The 25,760-nt window shown below is 36.7% G+C and overlaps 1 protein-coding gene across 2 annotated transcripts in view; it reads right to left on the reverse strand.

Moving 5' to 3' along the window:
- FNDC3A (fibronectin type III domain containing 3A) overlaps positions 1-25,760 on the reverse strand; it is a 238,390-nt gene that overhangs the window by 138,457 nt on the left and 74,173 nt on the right. For both annotated transcript variants that reach the window (XM_054586338.1, XM_054586339.1), the window contains exon 3: positions 5,684-5,759. In XM_054586338.1, coding sequence (XP_054442313.1) covers positions 5,684-5,759 — 76 coding nt within the window. The remainder of the gene's footprint in view (positions 1-5,683; positions 5,760-25,760) is intronic.

Genomic DNA, 25,760 nt, shown 5'->3' on the forward strand with positions numbered 1-25,760 from the left:
AGAACTGGGAGAAAAAAAATTGTTTATGAGCCACCCACTGAGTTCATGGTATTCTGTTATGGCAGCTCTAATGGACTAAGACATATTGTCCTGCCCCACCTAATGGCTTTACAACTGGACTCTTAGGAATAAAAGGAAAGAAGACATGGAAGTATCAATCTTAATAAACTCCTTTTGTGTTTAATTTTAAGAGTGTTTTAAAAAGGAACTCTGACTAATACATAGCTATAAAGTACTAGTGCAGTTAATTTTCCAAATCATAATGCAGACTTTATATTTATTCCTATTAAATTTTATTGTATTGGTTTGATCATTTCAATACATTCTGATCTTCCTGAGCTGGACATTTACGTAATGTTATTAGTTGTCCTTGGTAACTTTCTGACATGTGACAATTTTATAAACATATCATTTATTTTTGTCAAAGCCATCAATTAAAAATGTATAGAAAGAGAGCCCCAGAGAACAAAGTAATAGATAAAATAACCTAACACAAAGTTTTAGACTGGCAATTGCCAGTGATCAAATTTTACTTCATCCACCCATAAAGATATATAAGCTTCAAGAAATGAGTGCTTGCTTATCCCTTCTGTCCCTCACTGAATGAATGAATGGATGAAGAATGCAGGGTGTGGTAAAAGTAGGTTTAAAGTTGTGAGTACATGAAACACAGTTTATTCTTGTAGTATTATTATTACTGTATTATTTTCATATGAAAAACTGTAAATCTATTTTATCCCCAGCCTGTATAAGGTCCATATTATTTCTGAAACATAACCATGGAAGCAATTCTGCAAAACAAATCATCAAAATGTATTTCTGGTTAATATACAATCAAAATAATTAGGGATCATATAACTGATGTCCAAAAAGGAATGATTTAATAAGCTATGACTAACTATATTCTAAGTCAAATATGATGGACATGCACACACAAACACATACCCCTCTCACTCTTTTTCTATACAAACAAGTCTAAGACAGGATGCAAAAATAATTAAATTGCTTAATATAATCTGACTGATAAGTGGCAGAGTTGGAACTCAAACCCAGGTACCATGTGCTTAACTACAGTTAACAATATTTTTGCTTGCATTCCTAAAATATATAATTTGAAGGGGCCAGGACATAGACTATTTAGGCATAGCTGATTTGTATATTCTTTTTGCTCTTTTATAACTTTCTCTCTTGCATGTAGCAGCATTAAATAACACCAAAGCAGAAGTTCTATAACAATGCAAAACTACTAGGTATTTAATACATTCTTTTTCTTTAGTCCTATTTATTCATTTTGGGGTATCATGAAAGGAAAAGTAAAATGAGTAACATCAAGAAAATGAAAAGACAACCCGCAGAATATGATAAAATATTTGCAAATCATATATCTGATAAGGGATTTATATCCAGAATATATAAGGAACTCTTACAATTCAAAAATAAAAATATAAATAACTCCATATTAAAATGGGTACAGGATCAAAATAGACATTTCTCCAAAGAAGATATGCAAATAGATGATGGGCACATGAAAAAATGCTCGATATATCATTAAGCATTAGGGGAAGGCAAATCAAAACCACAAAACTACAGGAGATACCTCTTCATACCTCCTAGGATAGGTATAATAAAAAAGATGGACAGACAAGTGTTAGCAAGGATATGGAACACTTATATCCAACTGAAGGGAATGTAAAATGATGTAGTCACTTTAGAAAATGGTTTGGCAATTCCTCAAAGTTAACACACAGTTCCCATATGATTCAGCAATTCTAGTTCAGTATGTACTCAAAAGAAATGAAAACATATGTCTACAAAACAACTTGTATGTGAATGTTTATAACCACAGTATTCATGACAGCCCAAAATTGGAAATAATCTAATGATGAATGGATAAATGAAATGTTACACCCACATAATGGGTGATTATTTGTCAATAAAAAGGAATTAAGCACTGATACATAGTACAACATGGATAATCCTTGAAAATATTATTCTACATGCAAGTAGCCAGTCACAAAGAATCAGCTACTGATTAGGCAAATCTAGAGAAAGTATCTTAGTCATTGTCTAGGGTTGAGGGGTTTGGAGAAAAATGGGAAATGAATGCTAATGGATGAAAGTTTCTTTTGTGGGGTGAATGTAGAGGGAAGAGACAGAACACATTTAAAAGAATATTTGTGACATTTTATTGAACATTTCTAAATGATTGTAGTAGGAAGATTTTTTAAGTTAACTGGTAACCTAAAACAGGAAGACATCCCTCATCTTTCCCAACCGTAAAATGGACGTTAACTTTCCTGCATACTCTCCTTCAATGGCTCTCCCTCACCTTTCTAATAAAGTTGAAAGTTCTTAGTATGGCACTCAAGCCATTTTAATTTCTGATTATATTTTCAGATTTGTCTCCATTCACATTTCCTGTATACAACTTTTTAGCAATTCCAATCTCTCTGCAGTTATTCAAATAAGTCAAGCTATTTTTTCCTTCTGTTGCTTTTGTATATTGTTCCTTCTGCCTGAAATGCTTTCTTAAGCTCTTTTTCCATTTGACCAACTACTATTTTCCTTAAAGGCAGGTCACATGTCACCTTCTCTTTGAAGAATTTTTTTCCTACCATATCACTCTGTGTTATAGCACCCTTCTTGTGCTCCCATAACACTTTATGCATATCTCTAATGATTCTTTTTTATACTGCAATATAATAGTTAATTTAATTCCCTCTTTCTTCCCTACTACACTGCATTCTTGAATGGCAGAACCTGTGTCTTAGTCTTCTTTGAATCCCCTGGAGATGATACAGCATACCTCAGCAGATACTTAGTAAATTCATGGAAGAAAAAAAAAAAAAAGCACCTTGTCTCTTCAAGCAGTATGTTTAGTAAAGTACTATATTGAGCCTGCCAAAAACCAGCTATAACTAAATCCTGAACCTCCACTAAAATAAGTGGATTACGTAGATCTCTAAATTCCCCTGTGATCTCTTTTAACTTAGTTTTTGTTTCTATAAATTCTCGATAGGTAATAGAACTACTTTAAAAATAAGTCTTTAATTCAAATGCTTGTTTTATGCTGGATTTCCTCAATTATTTTTTTTAATCCTCACTTGAGGATATGTTTATTGATTTTTTTTAAAGGGAGAGAGAAAGGGGTGGGGGAGGAGAGAGAGAAATATCTATGTGAGAGAGAGACATCAATTGGTTGCCCCCTGCATGCACCCCAACCAGGGATGGAACTTACAATGAACCCACAATGTAGGTATGTGCCCTGACTGGGAATCAAACCTGATGCTCCAACCAAATGAGTAACCTGGCCAGGGCAATTCTTTAGGTTTCACTGGGGTTTGTTTGTTTGTTTGTTTGTTTTTCAGTATAGCGGTTGTGAAGAGACAAGCTTTCCTAACTTGATGGTCTTAGGGCTATAGGGTCCCATTTTTCTCTCAGCTTCATTGGCATATTATTTTCTTCCCTTAAAACTTTCTCTTATCTGCTGCCTCCACTTCTACTTCTACTCTTACTTTATTACCTAGCTCCAGAACTAGTTCAGGAAGATGACTGCCATGAGACAGAAACTAGCGATGGCAAAGGGGAAGTAAAGGAACTTGAGTTCCAGCAGTGACAGTCGTTTAGCATCCTATCTTATTTTCTTGCTTGGCATGAGGACACATTCATCTTCACAAAGACTCAAACTCCAATCCCTCATTTACCAATACTCTTTCCACCTATATCTCATATTTTAATTTTGGACTAACAAAAACAAAGAGGGAAGAGCTTTTTACTTTCTGATTCTCCTTATCTTTCCCTGTGTTTTAAAAAACTGCCTGGTAATTGTAAAACAAAGCTTCCACTCTTATAATTGGTCATGCAAAGAGAGGAGCCTCCCTTTTCTACTGCCTAAAAATATCCTCACATGGTAGGCAGTTTCTGCTATATTAGGACTGTTAGGACTACAGGCACATTATAAATGAGATTGGCTTTTTTGGTCCCAACTGAAGGGGTAATTGCCATATAAAAATCAACTTAATGGATTTTTTATGAGGGAGGGGATTTGAAACTTGTAGTTACAGTTGCCTTTTAAAATATAAGTTTTAAAAATCAAAGTCTGATTATCCAACTGCCATTAGCAGTTTTTGTATTTTGTACTAAAACAGCGATGAGTATAGTATAATAGTATCCTCATTTGCAGATGTTTGGAAAAAAACAATGTTATATTAGCTAAAATGCTTCCATCAGAAACAATAGTTATTGAAAACAATTTGAAAAGAGATATGTAAACAAACCTAAGGTGACTGCTCTCTTAGAAACTTACATTCTAAGAGGTATCCAGTATAAAAATAATTTTTATGAAAACCTAATTGCCAAGTAAAAATAAGAAAATTTTATTATATTGCATAAAAATTTACTATGTGATTTCTTTTAAGCTCATAATATATGGACCCTTCCTATGTTGAAGTTATCTTATTTGTCACACAAAAGATTTAAATTAACTTAAAGCGTATGAAAACCCTATTTCTAATATTCTCTTCTCAAATGAAAGCAACACTGTTATTTAGGTACTCAATATATGGAAGGTCAATAACTGAAGGGTGTACAAAGAAATATAAGAAATAGAACCTGCCCTCAAAGTGCTTAAAACCTAAAGAGATTGAATGAACATTTCAAGTTAAACATAGAAACTTTAAGTGGCTTTAAAAATTACAACTAGAAGAAATGTTCTAAAAAGAACACAGTTACTTGCTAAATGAATGGCACAATAATTGGTATTACAGGGTTTCACAGGAGATGAAGGTAACTTTCTACTGAACACCACCACAGCACCCAACATCACCATTTATTGAGTGCCTTATATGTGCCAGTTCTGGTTTAGAGTGCTTTACATGCACATTAGTTAACCCTCACAATTATCCTATGAGGTGTACTATTATCACAAGGATGAAATTTTACTGATAAGAAATGTACCTGATAGAGGTTAAATAACAAAGTTTATATAGCCAATAAATGACAGAGTTGGGATTTAAACCCAGCTTCTCTAATTACAAAACCAGTCAACTTTTTGGCTCTGGCCTTTGCATAGGGTGGTTGTTTTTAACTGGGGGTGATTTTACCCCCCAGAGAACACCTGCGGATATCTGGGGACATTTTTGTTTGTCACAAGAGCATGTGTGAGGTGGCTACAGAGTAATGTGGAAGAAATACTCACTAAAATCTTTACCAAAAACCTTTTAAAAATAAGACCTGACCTCAGTCTTGACGTGTGGGTAGGCTGGGGGGTGGTGGTGATATGGATGAATTCTAGGTAAGAAGAATAGTACAGTAAGTACAAGGCAGGTTCAAGAGACAGTGAATAAGTTAATTTAAGAAGCTAGCAGTCTAACAGTATTGAAGGGAAAGTGAGAAGAAAGTCTAAAAGATGAAATGATCTTCTAAAAAGACTAAAGAACCTGAACTGGATTCACTGAAGATTTTTGAGCAGGGAAGTGACATAAATAATTAAAAATTACAGTAAAATTAATCAAGAAACCAGGGCAAAGAAACTAGGATGCTCTGCAATACTTAAGACATAAGGCATTCAGTTTGCTTTGGCGTGGTGTTAGTGAAAAAGAAAGGAAGAAACCAGAAGCATATATACTTTTATGTATCATAACTTTTTCTCTTGTCTCAAACAATAATAAATTACCATTCTTACCTGTAATGCACTGAAACTGTCCATCTTCTCTTCTTATTGTAAATGCTTCCCCTGGGTTAACTTGTACCAGAATAACCTTAAAATGAGGGGAAGAAGTATTAGTCAAAATAACAGTAGAGAAAATTAGTATGTCAAGATATTAACTGTTGCTAGTAAGAGAGTAGATGTGGATTAAACTGGGAAGAAATATGGGGATTACATATTTTATGTATTAGATAAAGTATTATTTAACTTTTCTATAGGTGAGAGTTAACTCAGAAGTAAGGGAATAAAAAAATAGTGGCAAACTTTTATTGGAAAGTCAATAAACATCATTATGAAACAAAGATGGGAGTCAATCTTTGAGTGAATATTTGGGTCACTTATGCTTAGTTCATCCGTTGCTAAATACTGTGTTTTTTAAAATATAGTATACATTTATAGGTAGAGCATACTTGAATTAGTATGACTTTTCAAATTACATTTAAGAATCCCACCACTTACTGCTTTATTTATAGGTAATACTCACTAATTTTATGACCTCTGAAAAACAGAAAACTGGAAAATAATCTGAGGTCCTAAAATAAACATTGTTAACATTCTGATAAATGTCTCAGTCTTGTTCTTGACACATAAGCTTAAATTCTCTCCGTAAACACAGATATAAGATCTCCAATTCTGGATCTTTTTCCAGGTTAATATTATAGAAAGACTTCCATGTTACTGCTCACACTATTCATCAGATGACTACACCATAACCTACAATACTTTACCCTTCTCTAATGTAAGGAAATTTTTGTAAGAAAATTTTCCCTCTATATAATTGTAATGTATTTCCAGAAACAGAACTTTTGAGTCTGTTGCTAAACTGCTTTTTACAAAGGTTTTACTAATTCATATTCCCCCACAAAGTCTATGAGAACACACACCCTTTGACTACATTTTCCATAACCCTGAAAATTAGTTTTAATATCTTTGCTACCTTGACACATGAAAATAATATATTACTATTTTTTAAATTTGCACTTGATTACTAATGAGGTTAAATACTACCTTTTATGTTTGTTGCTAGCTCTTTTGTAAACTGGCTGTTTGCTGTCTTTTTGGGGTCGTAAGTGTTCCTAGTAATTTGCATTAATTCTTTGTATATTAATAATAGTAATAATATTACACTATATTATGCTGCAAATATATTCCTATTTTGTCTCCTTAATTTTTAATACAATATTTTATTTTCTTATAGCCAAAAAATATATCTATTTTTTACATTTGTGACCATCTTCTACTGCTTCTAAATTTAACTTGTGGGTACCTAACAAGCACTTGAAATGTGGCTAGTCTGTATTTAGATGTGCCATAAGTATAAAATATATACTGGATTTCAAAGAGTACAGAAAACCCTAACAATGTAAAATACCTTGTTGATAATTTTTATATTGATGACATGTTAAAATAATATTCTAGAAATAATAAGTTAAATAAACATTATTATAATTAATTTCACATGTTTTTACTTTTTGACTGTGGTTATTAAAAATTTTAAAAGTAGAGATAAGCCAGTTATGAAGGGTTTTGTAAGCCACTTTAAGGGCAATGATGAATACTTATGCAGGTAGTGCTAGGGACAACTGTCAGGAGGCTACAGCAGTCACCTAAGTAGGTTTCTTTTAGTGCATTAATTTTGATTTTCAACTCCTATTATTTCCTTTCATTTTCCTTAGGCCTACCATGACATTTTTCTAAGTTCTTCAGCTGAATTACTCTATTTCCTTCTTTCTTTAGAAATATACGCACTTAAGACTATGAATTTTACTTAACTCAGCTTTAACCATATCTGGTATTTTCACTATTTTTTTAAAGAGATTTTTCTGCTATTTTGTCCTTGATTTCCTGTGATCCAAGAACTGTTTTAAAGAAAACTTATGATTTTAAAAGTGGACTAGAGGATTTTCAGTTTGCTTTTATTTCCTTGCTTTTATTTCCTTTTATCAATTTTAAAATTGATACATTTTAATCAATCCAAACAAATCCTGATTCTTTAAAAAAATTTTAATGCATTCTATCTTTTCACTCATTTCCTTATTAGTGTTATAATTTGGTAGAGGTGAGGAATTACTGAAGGATGTTACCTGAGTCCAGCATTGGTTAAAGCACAAGTTCTTAACTTGGGGCCATAGATAACCATTCACAGGCTTTGTGAACTACCCAGAATTATATATGAAACTTTCTGTAGAAATTACAATTTTTTAGAAAAGGGTCCACTGTTTTCTTTAGATTTCATTAAATTCTTAATGAAGATCAAGACTGAAAGTAGTACTTACTGTGCCACACTATGCTGTGTGCTTTACATAGATGTTATTTCTTTTAAATCATAATCATATACCAGTACTGGTATTGTGTAGTTCTATAAAATACTAACTGTTCTTCTAATGAATTGATTAACTACAAAGTAGACAAAAAAAAAAAAAAAAAAAAACCGAAGAAAACAAAACATGGCATAAACATTTAACTAATATATCCTGCTATTAAGTAAAAAAAAAAAAAAAAAAAAAAAAAGGATAAGCAGGCCTCTTTTAAATGATAAGATGCTCCATAAAATAGTAAGTGATGAAATTTATTCATTTATTTAAAAATCATTTATTAAACGTCCACTGTTTGGCACCTATTCTTATATGTACTGTGGATACCAAGAAGAAAAATAAGTCACAGTCCAAGGTCTCAAGATCACAGTCTAGTGAGACACACAAGTACTCCGCCGATGAACTGTACAATGTCACAGTGTTAAAATAGGGATATGAATGAACAATGTCCTATAGGCTCCACTCAGCCCAGGATAATAAGAAAAAATTCATGGAGATGATAACTGCATAATGTTCAGAAGTACTGCCAGAAGTTAAGCTAAAAACACAAGAGGACATTTCAAAGAGAACCACATAGCCTGTATGACGTGAAAAGGGTGAAAGAAATCATTGACAATTTGAAAATGAGGAAGAAGTATGGTATAGCTAAAGTTTAAACTAGTTTGAGAAATGCAATGGAAGGAGTTAAGATTGTGATTATAAGCAGGGGCTAGACCATGAAGATCCATAATTATCAAGCTAAGAAGCTGTATCTTTAGACAAAGCTATTAAAAAGGGAAAGTCATATTCAAATTTCACCTGTACCCCAAATTCTTATTTTGAAATATTTAACATACACAGAAAAACTGCAGGATTGATTCAATGTTCACCCATATACCCTTCGTCTAGACTGACCAACTGTTAACATGTTGCCACATTTAATCACTCTCATACTTAGTCTTTTTTGATAAACCATTTTAGAATACGTGAGTGGTGTTAAGTTTGATCACTTGATTTAGGTGGTATCTGTCAGATGTCTTTATTATAAGGATGCCATTTCCCTTTGAAAGCAATAAACAATCAATACAGTGGTACTTTGAGACTGTGAATATCATCTTTCTCAACAGTCTTTCACTGAATGGTTTCAGCAATCATTACTAAATCATTACTGTGATAACTGCAAAATAGTGATTTAAAAAAACCCATTCTTTATGCATTTACCTGTTAGCATTCTTCTATTAAGCAGAGGCTTCTTTTCTATACTCTTCCCCCTTATCCCTCATCTTTATTTAAATGTTTCTTAGTATGAGTATGCGCTCATGGACTCTTTTAAAAATCAATATTATAATTCATTCCTGCCACTACTAACATTTTTAATGAAGTGAAATTCACATTACATAAATTAATTTTAAATTGATATTAAAGTATTTAATTCTATAGCATTTAGTATGTTTGCAACATTGTGCAATGACTCAATATCTAGTTCCAAACTTTTAACCACTCCAAAAGAAAACCTCACATCGTTAAGGAGTCACTTCCCTTTTCCCCCTCTCCAAAACCCTGGTCACCACTAAAATTTGCTTCTGTCTCTACAAATTTACCCATTTTGGATGTATCATAAACAGAATCATACAATATGTGATCTTTTGTGATTGGTTTCTTCCACTGAGCATGCGTTTTTAATTCATCCAGGTTGCAGTATGTATCAACACTTCATTCCTTTTTATGGATATACCAGAATTTGGGTATCCATTTAAACACTGATGGACATTTGGACTAGTTTGACCTTTTGGTGGATAGTGCTGCCATAAACATGCATGTTTGAATTCTTTGAGGTACATACCCAGGCATTGACTTGCTGGGCCAAATGGTAATTCTGTTTAACTTTTTGAGAAATCACCAAACTTTCCCACTGCAGTTGCATCATTTTACATGCCCAACAACAATATACAAGGGTTCTAATCTCTCTACATGCCAAAGTTTGTTATTTTAATTAAAACCATCCTGTGGGCATAAAATGGTACCTCATTGTAGTTGATTTGCACTTCCCTAATGATCAATGATGTTGAGCATCTTGTCATGTGTTTGTTGGGTATTTGTATATCTTCTTGGGAAAAATGTGTATTCCACATTTTGTCCAACTTTAAGTTGGCTGTTTGTCTTTCTGTTGAGTTATAAGTTTCTTATATATTGTGGATACTATATTCTTATGAGATACAGGACTTGCAAAAATTTTCTCCCATTCTGCAGGCTGTCTATTCAATTACTTCATTATTTTCTTGGATGAACAAAAATTATTAATTTTGGTGCAGTTCAATTTATCTATTTTTGTTGTACTTTTGTACTTGTACTTTTGGTGTCATGTCCTAGACTCCATTGCCAAATCCAAGGTCATGAAGATTTCCTCTGGTTTTTTAGTTTTGGCTTCATATTTAAGTTGCTGATCTACAACTGTGTGAAGCAGAACTGCAATTTTTTTCTTTTTCTTTTTTCTTTTTGCCAGTGGATATCCAGTTGTCCTAGCACCATTTATTGAAGAGACTATTCTTTTCCCACTGAATAGTTTTGGCACCCTTGTCAAGAACAAATTAGCCATCGATGTATGAATTTATTTCTGGACTCTCAATTCTAGCCCATTGGTCTATATATTTATTCTTATGCCAGTACCAAACTGTTTTGACTACTGTAGATTTTAGTAGATATAAAATTGAAAAGTGTTAGTCCTCCTACTTTGTTGCTCTTTTTCAAAACTGTTCGGCTATTCAGAACCCCTTGTAATTCCTTATGAATTTGATGATAAGCTTTTATATTTCTGAAAAAGAAAAAAAGGCTACTAGAATTTTGTTAATGATTACATTGAATATGTACATTCCTTTGGGCAGTGTTACCATCTTCATAATATTGAGCTTTCCAGACCATGAACACATGATGTCTTTCCATTTAGTTAAGTCCTCCATCATTTCTTTCATGTTTCATAAGTTTTCCTCATACAAGTATTTTACTGACTTGGATAAATTTATTTTGATGTACTTCATTCTTCTGGATGCTGAAGTAAATAGTTTAAATTTCCTTTGCAGATTCTTCATCGCTAGTGTGTAAAAAAGTTGCACTTTTGTGTTGCTCTTATATACTACAACTTATCGAATATTTATTAGTTCTAGTTATTTTAAAATACTTTTATTTTTCAATTACAGTTGATGTACATTATATTAATTTCAAGTGTTCAACCCAGTGATTAGACATTAAGTAATTTACTGATTACTCAAAAATCTAGTATCCTACACCATGCATAGTTGTTACAATCTTATTGACTATATTCCCTATGCTGTACTTAATATCACTGTGACTATTCTGTAACTAACAATTTGTACTTCTTAATCCCTTCACCTTTTTCACCCTTCTCTCAAACCCATCTAGCAACCGTCAAATATTCACTGTACCTATGAATCTGTTTCTGTTTTGCTTGTTCATTTAGTTTGGTTTTTAGTTCAATTGTTGATAGATATGTATTTATTGCAATTTTATTACTCATATATTTAATCATTTTTTCCTTCTTCTTAAAGGAGATCTTTTAACATATTATGTAACATTGGTTTGGAGGTGATGCACTCCTTTAGTTTTTCCTTGTCGGGGAAGCTCTTTAGATGTCCTTCCATTCTAAATGATAGCTTTGCTGGGTAGAATAATCTTGGTTATACTGGGTTGGCCAAAAAGTCCACTTAGTTTTTTCTGTAAAGTAAAAGACACATTTTTTATTTTCACCAGTAACTTTATTGATTTGGATATTTTGAGTATGTTGGCTATCTCCTGCATGAATAACATGGATTGTTCTCAATTAATGTCTTGATTTGATTGCTATCAACTTCAACTGGTCTACCCGACCACGGAGCATCATCCAGTGAGAAATCTCCAGCATAAAACCACTTTTGATATGTGCCATCAGTCACAGAACCTTCTCCATACACTGAACAAACTGATTTTTGTTTTAGTTGCGTTTTTACTTTCTTGAACTAAAAAAGCATAATATGCCAAAAATACTGCATATTTTCTTCCATCTTCAATATGAAAATGGCTACATACAAATTCACCAATTTTGGTAAGTTTTTTTTAATGCACTGATATGACAGATGTCACAATACAATCTAACAAAATTGTTTCAAATGAAGTTTAAGACAACTAAGCACTACTAGAGCCACATTACGGAAAAAACAAACAAACAAACTTTTTGGACAACCCAGTATGTCCTTGTCTGTCATCACGTTGAATATTTCTGGCCAATCCCTTCTGGTCTGCAAAGTTTCTGTTAAGAAATCAGCAGACCGTCTTATGGGAGCTCTCTTGTAGGTAACTAATTGCTTTCTCTTGCTACTTTTAAGATTCTCCCTTTGTCTTTAACCTTTGACATTTTAATTATAATGTGTCTTGATGTGTGACTCTTTGGGTTCATCTCATTTGTCTCTCTGTGCTTCCTGGACTAGTATGTCTATTTCCTTCACCAAGTCAGGGAAGTTTCCCGCCATTACTATTTCACATATGTTTTCAATTTCTTACTCCTTTCATCTCCTTTCAGCATCCCATGATGCTAAATTCGGTGCTCTTGAAGTTGTCCCAGAGGTACCTTACACTAACCTCACATGGGGGTGGGGGGTTCATTTTTCTTTTTGCTGTTCTGACTGGGAGTTTTCTGTTTCCTTATCTTCCAAATCTCTGACTTGATCCTTTGTTCCATCTACTCCTCTGATGATTCCCTGTAGTGTATTCTTCATTTCTAGTTCTTTACGTTTCCTAGTTCCATTTTTGTTTCCTATCTCTTTGTTGAAGTTCTGAGTTCATCTCTTCCCCTATGTACATCGAGCATCCTTATAAACAATATTTTGAACTCTGAATCTAGTTGACTGCTTGTCTCCATTTTGTTTAGTGCTCTTTCTGCAGTTTTGCTCTGTTATTTCATTTGGGACATATTTGTTTGTCTTCGCATTATGGCCACATTCACGTGTTTACTTTTATGTATCAGGTAGAGTTCCTATGTCTCTTGGTCTTGGTAGAGTGGCCTTATGTACAATAGTAGTTGTTCTGTACAATCCAGTGGCACAGCCTCCCTGATCACCCAAGCTGGGCACTCATGTGCTATCCCACCCAGAATACGAGCTGTGTACATCCTGTAGTAGTTGGGCCTTGATTGCTGGTGGCTCTTCAATGGGAGGGATTTACACCCCACCCCACCCTGCCCCCGTCAAACAGCTGCGAGGACTGGCTAGCACGACCCTGGAGAATCAGCTGTACAGAGGTTCATCTCATAGAGCAGGACTTGCTTCAGTGGGGCTCTGTTGCCCTCTGAATCTGCTCCTTGAGTGTGTCACTTGTGGAGGTGCTTGGGTGGTGCTTTAATGTGGTCTGAAGCTGTCCACCAGGTGCGCTGGCTCTGGGGCCTCCTGAGAGGTGCAGGTAAAGGTCAGCCACCACCAGTGTTCTACCTGAAGCCAGCTGGCATGAGCTACACAGCAATCTGCACATGGCTATTATTTGAGCTGGGCTTAGAGGTGCCCAGGAGAGACCACACTGCAAACCAAAGCTGGCTGCCACTAATGCTAGGCCTGAGGCCACTTAGTCAGAGGTATGAAGCTTGTTTAGGCCAGGTGCTGCTTATTTGAGAGATTTTAGGAAAGTCTGATTAGCCAAGATAGGTCATTCATATGGAAAAGCCACTGTAAACAATTTGGGTGGACCTGCAAGTTGAGTGGGGCGGAGTCTCAGGTAATCACCACAGGGTGGGGTGAAGAGCTTTAGTGAGGTTGATGGAGACTCAAGATATGGCACCTTCTTCTTGGCTCTGTGCAGGAAGAGCTCAGAAAAGGAACAGTGGCCTCCATCAGCACTTCTGCTTAGGAGAAAGCTGCCCCTCCAGTTCTTGCCCTGATGGCCAGATACTTCAGTTCCTCTCCATACGGCCCAACTGCCTTTCAAGCTTCTGCCCCAGTGCTGGACCTCAGAGCAAGTAATTCTGAGTAAGTCCGTGCACAGTCCTTTTAAGAGGAATGCCTAGGACTCCAGAACCCTTAGTCTAAGTCAGCCACAGTTCCCACTGGCTTTTACAATCAGAATTTATGGGGAGTTCTCTTCCTGGCACTGGAACCCTGAGCTGCTGGGCTTGGTGTGGATCTGGGATGCCTCACTATTCAGTTGGGACCTCTGCAGCTGAGATATCCCTCCCCATTTTTATCTGCCACATTTGAGTGTGGGACCAGTGCATTCTGCATCTCTGCCCCTCCTACTAGTCTTAATGTGGCTTCTTAATATCCTTAGTTGTAGGACTTCTGTTCGGCTAGATTTCAGGAAGTTCTGAATGATGGCTGTTCTATAGTTTAGTTGTAATTCTGATCTGTTTGTGAGGGGATGCGAGTACCACATTTACCTACACTACCATCTTGACCAGGAGCCTCCAATCATTTTTTTGAAGAAATTTCTTTGAGATTTTCTATGTACAGGATCAAGCCATGTGCAATCAGACAAATCATTAGCTAGACTAACCAAGGAAAAAGAGAAAACCCAAATCAACAAAATTATCAATTAAAGAGAATACACTACAAATGAAACCACAAAAGTACAAAGGATAAGAGGCTACTATGAACAACTATATGTAAAAACTGGACAACTTAGAAGAAATGAAAAATTCTTAAAAACACTCAACCAAGACTGAATCAGGATAAGTTAGACAATCTGAATAGACCAATTCGTAGTAAGATTAAGTCAGTAATCTCCCAATGAAGAAAAGCCCAAAATAGGACTGGCTTCTTGGTGAGTTTTATCAAACATTTAAAGTAGAATTAGTGCCAGTCCTTCTCACACTTTCTCCCCAAAATTAAAGAGGAGGTAAAACACTCCCAAATTCATTTTATGAGGTCACCATTACTCTGATGTCAAAGTGAGAAAATAATACTACAAGAACCCCACCCCCCCCAAATTATAGGCCAAGATCCCTGATGAATATAGATATGAAAATTCTCAATAAAATTCTAGCAAACCAAACTTAGGAGCATATTAAAAGGATCATTCACTACGTGGGTTTTATACTGGTTTGCAAGAGTGATTCATACTCTGTGATCATCTCAATAGGTACGCAAAAAACATCTGACAGCATTCAAGATATGTTCATGATAAAAACTCTTTAAGAAATTAGGTACAACCAGCAATGCAATAGAAGAAGAAGAAATCAGAAAAAAAATACCATTCGATATAGCACGAAAAAAGATAAAGTATCGAGGCATAAATTTAACGAAAGACACAAAAGACTTGTATGCAGAAAACTATACAACATTGAAAAAAGAAATTAAGGAAGACACAAATAAATGGAAGCATATACTGTGCTCATGGATTGAAAGAATTAATATCCTCAAAATGTCCATACTACCCAAAGCAATTTATAGATTCAACGCAATCCCTATTAAGATACCAATGACGTATTTCACAGAAATAGAACAGACATTTCAAAAATGTATATGGAACCATAAACAACCCCGAATAGCTGCAGCAATTTTGAGAAAGAAACACAAAGTAGGAGGGATCACAATACCGGACATCAAACTCTACTACAAAGCCACTATACTCAAAACAATCTGGGACTGGCACAAGAACAGACCCATAGACCAGTGGAACAGAATAGAAAGCCCAGAAATAAGCCCAGGTCTCTATGGACATCTAATATTTGACAAAGGGGGCAGAAGCATAAAATGGAGCAATAACAGCCTCTTCAACAAATGGTATTGGGAGAGCTGGACGGCTACATGCAAAAAATTGAAATTGGATCATCAGCTGACACCATACACAAAAATAAACTCAAGATGGATAAAAGACTTAAATATAAGTCACAACACCATGAAAGTCCTAGAGGAGAACATTGGCAGGAAACTCTCAGGTATCCCACGCAGCAGTTTTTTCACTGATATGTCTCCTAAAGCAAGGGACATAAAGGAAAAAATAACCAAGTGGGACCTCATAAAAATAAGAAGCTTCTGCATGGCTAAAGAAAACATCAGCAAAATGAAAAGGGAGCCAACCGTATGGGAAAATACATTTGCTAATGATATATCAGATAGAAGTTTGATCTCCAAGATATATAAAGAACTTTCTCGACTCCACTCCAAGAGGACAAACGATCCAATCAAAAAATGGGCAAAGGACCTGGGCAGATGCTTTTCTAAGGAGGAGACACAGAGGGCCCAGAGGCATTTGAAAGGATGCTCAGCATCACTATCCATCAGAGCAATGCAGATCAAAACCACCATGAGGTACCACCTCACACCTGTCAGAATGGCCATCATAAACAGATCCACAAACAACAGGTGCTGGCGAGGCTGTGGAGAAAAGGGAACCCTAGTCCACTGTTGGTGGGAATGCAGACTGGTGCAGCCACTGTGGAAAGCAGTGTGGAATTTCCTCAAAAAGCTGAAAATGGAACTGCCTTTTGATCCAGGGATTCCCCTGCTGGGACTATACCCTGAGAACACCAAAATGCCAATACAAAAGAACCTATGCACCCCAATGTTCATAGCAGCACAATTGACAATAGCCAAGTGTTGGAAGCAACCTAAATGCCCATCAGTAGATGACTGGATCAAAAAGTATGGTACATATACACAATGGAATACTACGCAGCAGAAAGAAAAAAAGAACTACTAAACTTCGCGACAGCATGGATGGAACTGGAGAGCATCATGCTAAGCGAAATAAGCCAGGGGGCGAAAGACAAATAGCATATGATCTCACCTATAAGCGGAACCTAACCAACAATGCAAAGATGCAAGGAAAATATGACCAGCAGCACTGAAAGGAAAAGAAATCAACAGAGACAAGAGGGAAGGGTGGGGGCAGGGAAAGGGAAGGGAAGGGGAAAGTCAAGGAACATATAGCAAGGACTCATGGACAAAACCAAAGGGGAAGAGCTGAGGGAGGGAAGGAGAGAGGGGGCAAGGGAAAGAGGTGGGGGGGAGGCAGAGACAAATGTACTTAAAAAGTAAATAAGTTTTTTAAAAAAAGAAAAAAAAAGAAATTAGGTACAGAATAAATGTATCTTAGCACAATAAATGCTATATATGACAAGCCCACAGCTAACATCATACTCAACAATGAAAGTTGAAAGCTTTTCCTCCAAAATCAGGAACAAGACAAGGGTGCCCACTCTTATACTCTTACTCAACATAGTACCACTCCAAGTCCTAGCCATTAAACAATCAGAAAAGCAAAAGAAATAAAAGGCATCAGAATAGAAAAGGAAGAAGTAAAATAGTATATATTTATAGATGACATGCTTTTATATCTAGAAAATCTTAAAGACTTCACCAAAAAATTATTAAGTCTAATTAATAAATTCAGCGATGGTGCAGAATGCAAAATTAACAAACATGTACTGTGCCTATACAATAACAATAAATTATCTGAAAAAAGAAAAATAAAGATCCCATTTATCCCATTAACAATAGCATCAAAAACAATATTTATGAGTAAATTTAATAAAGAAGGTAAAAGATTTCTATACTGAAAACTATAAAATATTGATTAGCGAACTAAGAAAAGACACAGATAGATAAAAAGGTATTTTGCGTTCATGAACTGGAAGAATTAATATTGTTAAAATGTCCATATTACCCAAAGCCATCTACAGATTCAATGCAATCCCTATCAAGATTCCAAGAGCATTTTTTACAGAAGTAGAATAAAACAATACTAAAATTTACATGAAACCATCAGTCCCCAAATAGCCAAAGCAATCCTGAAGAAAGAACAAAGTAGGGGGCATAGATTTCAAGTCTATCTTATAGTACTGGCCTAAACATAAACAAAGAGACCAATGGAACAGATTCAAGAGCCCAGAAAAAAAAACCTCACACATATACAGCTAACTAATATTTGACAGGTAAGCCAAGACCAAGGGTTTTCTATAAAAGATTCCAACAAAATTGGATATGCACATGTATGAGAATGAAACTACCTTACACTACTCACAAAAATTAACTCAAAATAGATTAAAGGCTTAAACATAACACCACCTAAGATCATAAAACTCTTAGAAGAATACATAGGAAAAAAGCTTCTTGACATGTATCTTGACAATGATTCTTCAGACACCACACCTAAAGCACAAACAAAAAGTAAACAAGTGTGACTATATCAAACTGAAAACTTTTGTATAGAAAAGTAAAAGAAATGATCTACAAAATGAAGACAACCTGTAGAATGAAAAAAAAGTACTTGCCAATCATGTATGATAAAGGGTTAATACCCAAAATATATAAGGAACTTCTACAACTCAACAGCAAAAGAACAAATAATGCAATTTAAAAGTGGGCACAGGAACGGAATGGACCTTTTTCCAAAGAAGATATACAAATGGCCAACAGATACATGAAAAGTTGCTCCACTTCACTAATCATTAAGGAAGTGAAAATGAAAACCACAGTGAGGTATCACCTCACACCTGTTTTTATTGATATCAAAGAGACACTAGAAAACAAATGCTGACAAGGATGTAAAGAAAAGGAAACCTTTGTGCACTGTTGGTGGGAATGTAAATTGGTCAAGCTGCCATGGGAAACAGTATGGATGCTCCTTAAAAAATTTAAATTAGAACCATCATATGATCCATCAATTCCACTTCTAAGTGTAGATGAAAGCACTATGTCAGAGAGATATTTGCACTCTCATGTTCGCTACATCATTATTTAAAATAGTGAAGACATGGAGACAACGTATATGTCCACCACAGATGAATGAGTAAAGAAGTAGTGGTATATATGCCCAATGAAATATTTTTCAGACATTAAAAGAAGAAAGGCCTGCCATTTGTAACAACATAAATGAACCTTGAGGGCACTACACTAAGTGAAATAAGTCAGACAGAGAAAGACAAGTATGTGATCTCATTTATATGTAAAATATTTAAAATAAACTTATAGAAAAAAAGATCAAATTTGTGGTTACTAGAGGTGGGTGTGGGTGGGGTTAGAATGGCCCCCTTATAAATTAAGTATCAGAAGTGTTACATACAACATAATGACTACAGCTAACAGTGCTGTATGGTATCTCTGAATGTTGCTTAAGGGGATCAGATCCAAGATGGAAGGGTAGGTAGAAGTTACACGTACCTCCTCACAGGACCACATCAAAATTACAACTAAATTATAGAAAACAAACCTATACAACCATCTAAAGACCAGCCGAACAGAGGTCTTATAACGAAGAATATACAGAAGAAGTCACAGACTTTGGCAGAAGGATGGAAACATGTAAAAGGGCTGGCCTAACATCTATGTTTGGTGGTTGAGAATCTGGAAGAATATTTTAGCTGCAGAGGTCTCCCCTGAGAAGCAGAAGGTCTAAACTCCATGCTAAGTTCCCAGCTATGAATACCAGGGATGAGAATAAGAGCCCATATAACATCTGGTTGTGAAAAATCAGTGGGGATTCCTTCCATCTGGGTGAGACAGGAGTCTGCTAGAACCCCAGGAGTCCTTTTAAAGGGCAAGCACACAAAAATCTCACTTGAAGGCACTTACCCTGGGCTCCAGTCGAAGGAAGGCAAGGAAGGGGACCAGATAATACAGGGAGAGATTGAGCTGTGTGGCTTTGGGGAGAGGGCTAGAGGGACAGCCGCCAATTTCCCTGTGTTGAGTCTCTTTTCCACACCATCCATAGATGTCATCTTTCCTGTATCCAGCACTTCCCTATATCTGAAATTAGCCTGTGGCGCTACACTAGCTCCACACTGCCAAATGGCTGAAGGGTATGCTGGTGGCAGCCAGTCTGAGCCCACACCGCCATTTTTCTTGAAAAACTCTTGGGGAATTGCATGCAAGCCTAGGGGGTGCCAGAGACACACAGGGAGAGACTGAGTGGTATGGCTTTAGGGCAAGGGCAGGGTGAGGGCAACCTACGTCACCATCACCACTGCTGTGTTGGAACCCCACCACCATAGTATTAACCTGGGGAACTATTTAGTCCCACCCTGAGACTAATGGAGTCTCTGTCCTGCCAAGTTCCCATAGAGCTGTGGGATATACTGGTGGCAGCCAGCCTGGGCCCATCTAGCAGTCTTTCTTAAAAAAAAAAAACCCAAAAAACAAACAAACAAAAAACTCTTGAGAAATTCCAGGCAAGCTCATGGGGTGCCAGGGACACATAGGAAGACACACTGAGTTGTGAGGCAAAGGGCACTTTTTTACTGCACATCTGAATGGAGTCACCATTCCTGTGTTGCACACGCCACTCCACAGCATTAGCCTGGTGAGCTGCACTAGCCCCATCCTGATGACTTACTGAAGCACCACATGGCCAATCTTGCACATGACTGTAGAATCTGCTAGCAGTGGCCAGCCTGGGCCCATGTTGAAGTTTCTTAAAATATTCTTAAGGAATTCCAAGCAAGCTGTGAGGGATGCCAGAGATACACAGGGGAGGCTAAGTTATATGGCTTTAGGAAGAGGGACTTCTTTCCTCCTGCCCAACTGATGCCACTGTCCTTGTGTAGAGCCCTCCCTCCCCATGGCCAAACCTTAAAATGTTTTAGCCTGATGAACTCTGTTGACTCCAACCTGATGACTCCCTAAAATCATATGCCACTGCAAAAATCTGCAGGCCCCAGGTGGGTGGCAGCTTCTCTTGGGGTATCATGAGACATTTGCTGAGTGGCCACAGACCCAAAACAGGTGCCAAGTTTTAAATTAACCCAGTGAATACCATGGCCCCTACCTGGTGACTCACTAAGAAGCCATCTCACACAATTTGTGTAAGCTTGAGGCTTTTTCAGTGGCTGAGCCTAATGGGCAGCCAGCAGATGAAGGCAGATCTCCAAGTGCTTTGAGACTTTTGGTGCCTGCCCCAGGACAGGTGCTCTTGACAGCCAGCCTTGATACACAGCCTGGACCCTCCCAAGCACACGAAGGCACAGCAGAGGCAGCTACAAGCTATGGATCACTTTCTTGCTCCAAACACGTAGCTCAGTGCTGATCATAGCCTCTAACATTTACCTGCACGAAACTCCCTCCCAAGAGATGCCAGAACACACACACACACCTGGTGACTGGCTTCAGACCACATCAGAACACAGTCTGATTATCTCTACTACAGGAATAACGAAAGTAAGGTCTCTGCAGGCACCAGAGCCTGCTGGGATGAATTCCGCTTTGATAGCTCAACCTCCACACAGCAACTCAAATACTGTGGTCAGGGTCAATCTTCACATTCAGCCAGACTGAGGGTCAACCCCACACACAGATGGACCAACAGGAATCAAGACTCAACAACAAAAGAAGGGCTCATATAACCCACGCAGGGGATACTCCTGAAGGACTCAGCTCACGTAATAAGGGAGACTGTGCCACTGAGTCCCACAGGAGACCTGCTACTTAAGGCCACCCTGCCAAGACTCAGAGACACAGCAGATCTACCTGCTACACATACATAATATAAAAAGGCAGCAGAAATGGGGATACGAAGAAATATGCCCAAAAAGAAAGAGCAAGAGCAGTCTAGAAAAAAAAAATAAATGAAATGAAGGCATGAGAACTACCAGATAAGAGTTTAAAACAACGGTTATACGAATGCTTGAGGAACTTAGGGGAAAAAATGGATGAACTCAGTGAGAAATTCACCAAAGAAGTGGTGAGCATAAAGGATATAGAAACCACAGAAAACAACCACTCAGAAATGAAGAATACAATATCTGAAATGAAGAATACAGTAAAAAGTAATTAACAGGAGATTAAACAAATCAGCGATTTGGAAGACAAAAATAGCAGAAAACACACAATTAGACCAGCAAAAGGAAAAAGAATTTTAAATGAAAAGTATAGTTTAAGGGCCCTCTTGGACAACGCCAAGCGTTACAACATCCACATTACAGGGGTACCAGGCATGAGGAAAGAACGAGAGATTGACAATCTATTCAAAGAAGTAATGACGGAAAACTTTCCTAACCTGGTGAAGAAAAAAAGGCACACAAGTTCAGGAAGCACAGAGAGTTCGAAACAGATGAACCCAAAGAGATCCACACCAAGACAAACCATACTTAAAATGGTAAAGATTAAAGAAAAATAGAGAACATTAAAAGCAGCAAAAGAAACACAGCTAGTTACCAACTGGGGAGCTCCAATAAGGTCAGTTGATTTCTCAATACAAACATTCAAGCCAGAAGGTCCTGGAACAAAATATTCAAAGTGAGGAATCAAAATGGCGGAGGAGTGACTATAAGTCACACTGACCTCCTCCTAGGACCAACCTGGCGTTACAACTAAATTGTGGAGAAATCCTCTGGAACAAACAACTGAACAATAGAAAGAGAGGAGCCTTATAACCTTGGACAGACAGAAGAATCAGCTTTAGCACAACCAAACTGGTAAGGAGTGTAGTAAGAGACTCGAGAAGGTGGGTGGGGCACCAATGGGTGGCAGCACCAGAAGGATACTGAAATGGCCAGTTGGATCCTGCTGAGAAGAGCGGGGTCTAAACCATAGCGGGGATCTCCAGCCTACAGTACTAGAGCTCCAAAAGTACACAGCCAACAGTGAGCTGCAAAAGCGGCAGGGTTGTTCTCTGTCAGAGACAGGCAGCTGGAGACACAAAGAGCCTTTTAAAAGGCCAACACATAACGAGGGCAGAGTGGGCTAGAGATGCCTGAGGTGAGACAGGGGAAGGAGACTTTGGGGAGAGAACTGAGAGAGTAGATGGCGGGATCCCGGTGCTGACTCCTTCCCCATATGGCAGCAGCCATCTGGCTCAGGCAGGCCACTCCCCTGAGGGGCAACAGCATCAGAGGACCCACAAACCCTGCCCCCAGGAGGGACTCTGCCCTTTCCTCTGGTGTCTAAGACGGCTGCTAAGTGCGGAGTGATTAGATTAACAGCTGAAGGAGACAGCCACAGAAAGTAGACACCTGGAAGTCTCGAAGAGACTGCCTAAGGTCACACAGGGTCAACATCTGACATCATCAGAGGCATATCCAGAAAGTAAAATCAGCGGTCTCCTACCATAGAAGTTCACACTACAAAGTCAGGAAATCAAGACAGATCAATTTAAGAAGCAGAAGCAAAAAAGAAGAGTCTCACAAATAATGGGAAGACAAAGAAACGCGCCCCCCCCCCCAAATTGAAGGGAAAAGAGGACTCCCCAGAAATAGAATTAAATTAGAGGCAAGTAAATATCAGATATTGAGTTCCAAACAACGGTTCTAAGGAAGCTCAATGAGCTCAGAGAGAATTACAAAAAACTACAGGGAAACAATGAAGAACTTACTGCAAACTATATCAGCACAAAAAAGGACGTAGAAACTATCAACAGGAACAACAACAGGAAGTGAGGAGTACAATTTCTGAACTGAAGAACACAATAGAAAGAATCAAAATTTTGCAGGCTAGATGAAGCAGAGGATTGAATCAGCAAGCTGGACGACAAGGTAGAAAAACGCTGCCAGAAAGAGCAAGAAAATGAAAAAGGATTCAGAAAGAATGAAGAGGTGTTTACGGAAATGCAGGACAACTTAAAACGTAATAATATCTGTATAATAGGGATAGGAGAAGGAAAAAAGAGGAGGAAGGGATAGAGGGCCTCTGAAAAAGTAACGATGGAAAACTTTCCTAACTTGAGGAGAGAAAAAGTCACATAAGTCCAGGAAGCACAGAGGGCCCCATTCAGGAGGAACCCAATGAGGCCCACTCCAAGACACATCATTAAAATGGCAAATAGCAAAGACAAACAGAGAATCCTAAAGACAATAGGGAGAAAGAGGTAGTAACTTATAAGGGAGCCCTGATACAGCTAGCATTTGACTTCTCCACAGAAACAATACAAGTCAGAAGGGAATGGCAAGTAATATTCCAACTCATGCGAAGCAAAGGCCTGCTACCAAGACTCTACCCGGCAAGGCTCGCAATTAAAATGGAAGGCAAGATAAGGAGTTTCCCAGACAAAAGAAGGCTAAAAGAATACACCTCCACCACACCAGCATTGCACGATAGGCTAAAGAGACTGCTTTAAGAAGATGAAGAAAAAGAGTCTATGAATACCCAGTTCCTTTCACAGTCACAAATTCTTGATATTACCAATATTTTTAATACTTCTTAGTCTGATTGTGATATTGATGTGTTAAGTGCTACTTTATTATTTGTTGAAACTAAACCTGTTTTTGTATACTTCTTGCTTATTTCTCTTATTTTTAAAAAGCTTTATATGACCTTTTGGTAGTCTTTACAGATTTTTTGAATAAATGTTTGTAGAATTTTTGTCCTTAAAAAAAAAAAAACCGAACTATTAACCCTTTTTTAGATGCATGTCAAATACTTTCTTATTCTATTACTTGTCCTTTAACTTTTTTATATGTATATTACTGTATAGTCTTAAGTGTTTAATATAGTCATATTGTCAATATTTTACTTTATAGCTTCTGGGTTTGAATATGTTACTTCAGGGTAAGAAAAATATTATTTTGTATTTTCTCTTAAAACTTCTTAGATTTTACATATTGGTTTTTAACTCACCTGAATATTTTTAGTATACTGTGTGAAATAGGGCTCTATAATTTGTTTTATTTCAAGTAGTAGTGGTCCATGCACCTTATTTGTTGAATAAGCCTTATTTTCCCCAGTGATTTGAAATATCAATTTAATCATATATTACATTGTTAGATATATACATTTGTTTCTGGAATGCTCATTTTATTTCATTGATCTACTTGATTATTTCTATGCTGGTGTCATATTGTTTTAATGGCTGAGTCTTTATAATGGATTTAAAATTTTTAATATTTTAGAATTAATCTTGACATTAAAAAAATAAATAAAATCAATGTGCATTAAAAAGAAAGAAAGAAAAAAAGAACTCTTACCTTTTGCGACAACATGGATGGAACTGGAGAATATTATGCTAACTAAAATAAGCCAGTCAGTGAAAGACAAATACCATATGATCTCAGCTATAAGTGGAATATATTCAACAAAATAAACCACAGACAAGGAAACATGGAGCAGACTGGGAAGGACGACAATGGTGGAAAGGAGAAGGGAGTAACCAAAGAGCATGTATGAATGACCCCTGGACATGGACAACAGAGTGGGAATTGACTGTGGGAGAGGGGGGCAGGGTGGGATGGGTGGAGGAAGGTAAAGGGGGAAAAATGGAAACAAGTGTAATAGAATAAACATGATTTAAAAATAAAAAATAAAAAAACAAAAAAATAAAAACAAAATATTCAAAGAGAAAAAAGCAAGACTGATATATCGAATACAATATATTAAAAAAAACGATCAAGTAGGGTTCATTCCAGGGGCACAAAGACAGTTCAACATACACAAATTAATCAATGTAATACACATTAATAAAACAAATAAAAATAATATGATATTATCAAGAGATGCAGAAAAAGCATTTGAAATACAATTATCTATTTATGATTAAAACACCCAATAACATAGGTAATAGGAAAGTAGCTCAACATAATAAAAGCTGTATATGAAAAACGCTCAGCCAGTATTATACCCAATGGTGAAAAACTGAAAGCTCTTCCTTTAAAATCAGGAACTAGAAAGGATACCCATTCTCATTACTCTTATTCAACTAGTTCTAGAAATCCTAGCCAGAGCAATCACAAGAGAAAGAAATAAACAGTGTTCAAACTGGGAAGAAGTAAAAATGCCTTTTGCAGATGAGATGATTTTGCATATAGAAAACTCTACAGACTTCACCAAAATATTACTAGAAACAATAAACAAATACAT

The sequence above is a fragment of the Pteronotus mesoamericanus genome, unplaced genomic scaffold (assembly GCF_021234165.1).
Source record: "Pteronotus mesoamericanus isolate MK-2021 breed Mesoamerican mustached bat unplaced genomic scaffold, CSHL_Meso_final contig_94, whole genome shotgun sequence".
Classification (NCBI taxonomy): Eukaryota; Metazoa; Chordata; class Mammalia; order Chiroptera; family Mormoopidae; genus Pteronotus; species Pteronotus mesoamericanus.